The following is a 6,139-nucleotide window of genomic DNA, read 5'->3' on the forward strand; positions in this document are numbered from 1 at the left end:
ACTAAGATAAAAGACGTTTTCTTAGACTTTCTTAAGTTCATTAGAGTTTTAAGTTGAACCGTGTCAACGATTAAAAACGTTTTCGAAACTATTCGAAACGTCATGCGTCTCATTAACTTTTGGAAAAAATTGAGAAAAATCGATGTTCTAAACAACGATCTTTCTTCTCGATCAATTACGAATCGATGCAAACATATTATTTATGGGGAGGACGTGATTGCAGGGAAAAAAAATTCCCAACCGATAATAGCATTGGAATCAACCATTATAACCCATGGGATGCCTTTTCCTGAAAACTTTAATACCGCAATTAAAGTCGAAGATGCTGTGAGAAAACAAGTGTGTGTAAAAAGCGATACATTCGCTTTACAAGACTTATTTATTTTTCTTTTTTTTTTTTCTTTTTTCTTTATTTTCTTTTTAACCATATCACACGCGACATCTATAAAATATAATTGATTCTTTGTGAAATTCAATAAATATTAATGTTTATATTTGCAATTCAAGATTCAGTGATTTATCTATGCTTCAATAGATTACTTTCTATATGAATAATTTATTTGATACTTGTTTTTGTATTTGATATTTGTTACTTAAATTTTGAAATTTTTTATTTAGGGAGCAGTACCTGCAACAATAGGAATTATAAATGGAAAGATACACGTTGGTCTTGATAATGAACACTTGGAAATATTGTCTAAAACAAATTCTGCTATTAAATGTTCAGCCAGAGATTTATCCTCTGTTACATTGCAAAAATTGAATGGAGGAACTACAGTCAGTGCTACAATGTCTATAGCAAATTTAGCAGGCATACCAGTTATGGCTACAGGTGGTATAGGTGGTGTACATAGAGAAGCAGAAACTACCTTTGATATAAGTACAGACTTAATAGAACTCAGTCGTACACCCATTGCTGTTGTTTGTTCCGGTGTTAAATCTATTTTGGATATTGACAAAACATTAGAATATCTAGTTAGTTATTTTTGATATATTTATGAACAATAATTTCTGTCCTATTGGTCAATTGAAATATTATTTTCTTGTGTTTTTAGGAAACTCAAGGAGTACCCGTTGTAAATATTGGCCATACTTATAATTTCCCAGCTTTCTATTGTGCTGAAACATATGATAAAATAAAAGCTCCATTTAGAGTAACAAATTCTAAAGATGCAGCAGATTTTGTAAGAATACAAAGAGAATTGAATCTTTCTACAGGCATATTATTAACTGTTTCTGTTCCCAAAGAGCATGCATTAAATCCTAATGAAGTTGAAATAGAAATAAGTAAAGCTTTAGAAAAGGCTAAACGTATGCGTATAAAAGGAAAGAACGTTACACCATTATTATTGAAAGAACTTAATGAAATAACAAGTGGCAAGTTTCTTAAGACTAGTAAGTTATACATGATAGAATGTAGATTAATAATAATTATAAGATTGTAAAATATAATATAAGGTTGCGTCCCGAAGGGTTTCATTGAAGATTTACAATTGCAGATATTGCACTTATAGAAAATAATGCTAAAGTTGCAGCAGAAGTAGCAAAATATCTGTATGAAGGAACTCAAGCTTCTACTTTATCTCAACATTCCAAACACTTACCAGCATTTAACAGAAGTCCTGTAAGTTTTAAACATATACACTTACATTATTACGTATCACTCATATTAGTCTCATCTTTTTTATATATCTATATAAAGTAAACTTTATAAATACTTTTTTTTTTCTTTTTTGTATAAATACAGGAATTATCGTTATTTTAGGATCATTATTTTTTGCTTTCCTATACAGGTAGTAGTAGGTGCTGCAATTCTGGATACCATTTTGCAAGTGGAGGATTCTGAGATAAAAGTAAGTTAAATTTCGTAGTCATAATTATACTAAATAACCAATTTTCCTTGTATTCATATTTCATGGTAATCATAGAATGTGTAACAGTATTTACATACAATTACGGCCACATACGTTTTATGTACACTTAAGGGTATTGAATAACACGAACTCATAGTACAGTATGGGGAAGAGTGGTTTCTGTTGGTAGAAGCCATGGAAGAAAGCAAAAATGGTTAGTTAAATAATTTTTCTTCAACGTATGAATGCGCTTGTACGTATGTACCTGTATATGTGTCTTTGATTCACATAGTATTAATTTAAAAAATGTCCATTACAACAGTTTGACTTAAGGTACAAACTTATTTTCAAGTAAGTTAAAGCTAACGTATCTTTAAGTTTAGATACGATCTCTCTATATCAGAGATACGTTGCTTTTTTCGAATTCCCATAAATATAATATAAACAGCTGCTACATTTATGTATGTATTTCGTTGTGCATTGTCATTTGTGACTTTAAAACAACGAACGTATTCCATAAATGACACTTTTTCCCATACTTCGCTACGATAGCTCTCTATTAAATCTGTCGATTACGTCGTAATGTGAGTACCATATCTAATAATATCAGATATAGTAAATTGGATTTTAAGCAGGCACTATTCAAAGCTCCCTCTCTTAGATTCATCTCAATTTACATATTACCTTTAAATATCAATCAGTTACAAATCGCTAAGTGGTTTACTTTAAAGCCTTCTTTACGACAGGACTGTATATTCTGTTAGGATTTATTGGCCGAGTATAGATTCGAGTGTACAAATCGTCCCTTTGTTACTTGAATAATCGGAATATGTGATAGCTAGTTAACAACTAGTAAATTCTACTCGGCCAAAAGTTTAATGTTAAAGCATTTACATTTTACTTTCTCTCTATAATCAATGATCCAGCGTGGTTTTCTTTCACCTTTGGGCGGCTTATAGTAACACACTTGCCTTCTAAAAATAATTAATTAAAAATCATTTAGTCTATTTCACGTATATGTATAATCTCCTTACATACAATCAGTAGTGGCAGAGGCTGCGTGTCTGCGAGGTGTAAGCTTTGAGACATTGTTAATAATTTATTACATTCAACGATTATTCGATAGCCTGATTAAGAAAGAACCCTTAAGAGTTTTTTTTTCTTTTTTTTTTCTTTTTTTTTTTTTTTTTTTTTTTTTTGTCAGAAACGTCTCCGAAATAATATTCTAACAAATGTCACATCCAAGGAAACGAAGGTATTACAAAGTTTTCAGTAACAAATACGTACCGCACATATGATACTATAATTACTAATGACTTTCTAATAATCGATTGCTGACGTACGTCATTTTGATAATACCCTGTTATCCACGCCGTTGTGATTACACGCAAATATAAATGATCGATTTTTATCGAAGAAGAAGAAGAAGAAGAAGAAGAAGAAGGAGAAGAATTTCAGGAATTCTTTTCTTAGAAAACGATTCGATCCTTTTTCCAGAAAGTTATTCCTCTTAGATCCTTCTACGCGCGTATATTCGCGTTATGATGTGGTCATTCAATTTTTCTTTCTATTTATTTCTTTTTCCTTTTTTTTTTTTTTTTTTTCCTAGTTCTTCTCTTTTTAGACACAATATTTCTGGCTTTTTCTTAAGCAGACGATCGATACTTAATTAACTTTCTACCATACACCGGCTATATACAGCCTACTAATATTTGTTTTGTTTTGTTTTGTTTTTTTTTTCTTTTTTTCTTTTTTTTTTTTGTATATAATGCCTTTTACATTCGTTAACGCATATAATCCTAAGATTCGATAGATCCTAACTAGGAAGCCAATTACCTCGAGCTTTATATGTCATATCTTCATTATTTTTTACCACAAATCAATACACACTACTCGCTCTACATGTATCATTTGTGTAAAAAAAATTAGAAACTGTTGATCATTCATTATGCATTAGAGACTTCTCTATTTTTCTTTTTTTACATACATACATAGATACGTATATATGTTCCGTCGATAAAAAAAAAATTCGTAATGATGGTATATCTCACATATTCTATTTAAAATATTCCTATAAATCGATGAATCGTTTCTATCCTTCGTTCGTGTCGTTACCACGATGATAGTTTTTACGCGACATATTGTGATATACTATTAACGAGAATACTGCTTTCATTTTTTATATAGATATGATGATCTGCTAGAACTGTTTCGGGAAAAGCCATCAATTATTTTCTTTTTGTTAAAACAGGTTTTAAACGAGGAAACAAAAAATTCCTTCTCCCTCCCTCCCTCCCTCCCTCTCTCTCTCACTCTCACTTTCACACGTATAGATATACATATGCACGCACGTACACTTTCTCTTTCTCTCTTGTTCTATCTTATCGCTAAAAATAATTCTACAAAAGTAGCATATGTGTGTGTGTGTGTGTGTGTGTGTGTGTGTGTGTGTGTGTGTGTGAAACGACCGTGCAATGACGGAAAGACGTATAAGGAATACGTTGCATTAGTAAGAAAGTTTGATGAAAGGATAGCAATGGCTATTGAAAAGTCTACCGTTTATCCTTTATGACGTATCAATGTGTTACGTTAGAATTATTATCGTTTAATTAAAAAGCGTCCCAGTGTCATCTCGATTCTTACTTTTGATGTCTCTTTTTCTATCTATCGTATTTTCTTTTTTCATTTTATTTTTTTTTTCTTCCTTTTTTTTTTGTCATTGGATATCATTAATAGCATGGCATCGGCTCGATCGTGATAATCTCTTGGGTCTCTTAACAAAGAGGTGCGAGTTTTTAACGCATACATATTTATCGTAGGAGATACATATACATACATACATACATACCACACACACACACACACACACACATCACGTACGCATATATATATATATGTGTGTGTGTGTGTATATGTACGTCGTAAATAAGAATACAAGAGACGTATCTTGTCACTGTCTCTTCTCGTCTCGTCTCGTCTCGTCTCGTTTCGTCTTGTCTTCTTCGGCAAGCTTAAGAAGAAAAAGCAAACTTAAGAGATAAATTTAGTATAACATTGCGAAGGCAAAGCCACAATTAGAACGCTTTAAAAACGTTTCTCTTCTAATTTCTTTAAACTTATCTTGCCCTTATATAAATTTATTCCAAACTATTTATACATTCTACATGATCTTATTGATCATTTCGAATTTTCTCTGGATATTATTAAATAATAGAAAAGAAAATTTGTTCCTAAATGAAAAATGCTTGATTTTCTATTATTATTCTGGAGGAAGCAAGAAGCATCCTATTATATCTCGTTTTTGTCCACGGTAAAATTGCATACGTGCATTTAGTGTACACAAATACGCATGTAAGTAAGTACGTACGTATGTATCTATGTATCTATCTATGTATGTATGTATGTACGTATGTATGCATTACGTTCTTTCTCTCTCGTTTCTCGTTGTGGCTATTTTTGAAACTGAAAGAAGGGCTTCTTCTACTCCGGGCGAGCTAAACGAACGATCGAGTCGCTCTTTACAGTACAAATCCTCGCAGTTCTCCTTCGTCTTTCTCTTCTCTTCTTTTCTCTTCTCCTCTCCTCTCCTCTCCTCTCCTCTCCTCTCCTCCCCTCTCCTGTCTTCTCGTTCCTTCAATTTTAAAGATCCTAGACGTAAGAAAAAAAAATATATATATATATATAGAAAAAAGAAAAAAAAATAGATAAAACAAAAGGAGAACGGAGAGACGCTCTTTTTAACTATTTAGGTATCGTTAATTTTGATTTGGTCTTCGCTTCGAAATACTTCTTCGATTGCATCTAATAATTTTTTTTTGTTTCTTTTTTGTTTTTTTTTTTTCTTTTTCTTTTTATATTTTTTGGTCTTGTATTTTCTATCGTCTATATAAACGTTTACACGCCATTTAATATGCACAGTCTTCCTTAATAAATATTATCTTCGCTTATTATTCACGTGCTTCTTATTATTTCGAAAACTTAAGAGAAATTTCAAATATGATAGATCGAGCGGACAGATCTTTAAATCATTCGGACAGACGAAAATGAGAAAGGGCAACGATCGTATCGATCATCGAACATTTCTCATCCTGAAATTATATTTCTTTCATAAATCTCTCTTTTTCTCTCTCTCTTTTTATAATTTTGTTCCTTTCCAATCTGAAGATCTTTAAGATAAATTGGGCAGGCAAATTTGAAGAGACGATGTATCTCGAATCGATTCTCGAAGTGGTCAAAGTTTTATTTCGAAGGCAGCTTTTGTAGTTCTTTCGGAATGAATCAGATTA

At 31.5% G+C, this 6,139-nt stretch overlaps 2 protein-coding genes across 4 annotated transcripts in view; one reads left to right on the forward strand and one right to left on the reverse strand.

Moving 5' to 3' along the window:
• Positions 1-102: 102 nt before the first annotated feature.
• LOC118448770 (uncharacterized) overlaps positions 103-6,139 on the forward strand; it is a 35,581-nt gene continuing 29,544 nt past the window's right edge. Inside the window, exons 1-5 of the mRNA XM_035882461.2 lie at positions 103-339; positions 619-975; positions 1,056-1,395; positions 1,500-1,624; positions 1,794-1,853. Of these exons, the coding sequence (XP_035738354.1) occupies positions 103-339; positions 619-975; positions 1,056-1,395; positions 1,500-1,624; positions 1,794-1,853 (1,119 nt within the window). The remainder of the gene's footprint in view (positions 340-618; positions 976-1,055; positions 1,396-1,499; positions 1,625-1,793; positions 1,854-6,139) is intronic.
• LOC118448773 (uncharacterized) overlaps positions 1,646-6,139 on the reverse strand; it is a 29,622-nt gene continuing 25,128 nt past the window's right edge. The window contains exon 5 of one of the 3 annotated variants that reach the window (XR_004840231.2): positions 1,646-5,501. The gene's annotated coding sequence lies outside the window, so the exon portion shown is untranslated. The other 2 variants (XR_004840232.2, XM_085659052.1) reach the window with 2 other exon arrangements.

The sequence above is a fragment of the Vespa mandarinia genome, chromosome 8 (assembly GCF_050613455.1).
Source record: "Vespa mandarinia isolate Hongniang chromosome 8, ASM5061345v1, whole genome shotgun sequence".
Taxonomy (NCBI): Eukaryota; Metazoa; Arthropoda; class Insecta; order Hymenoptera; family Vespidae; genus Vespa; species Vespa mandarinia.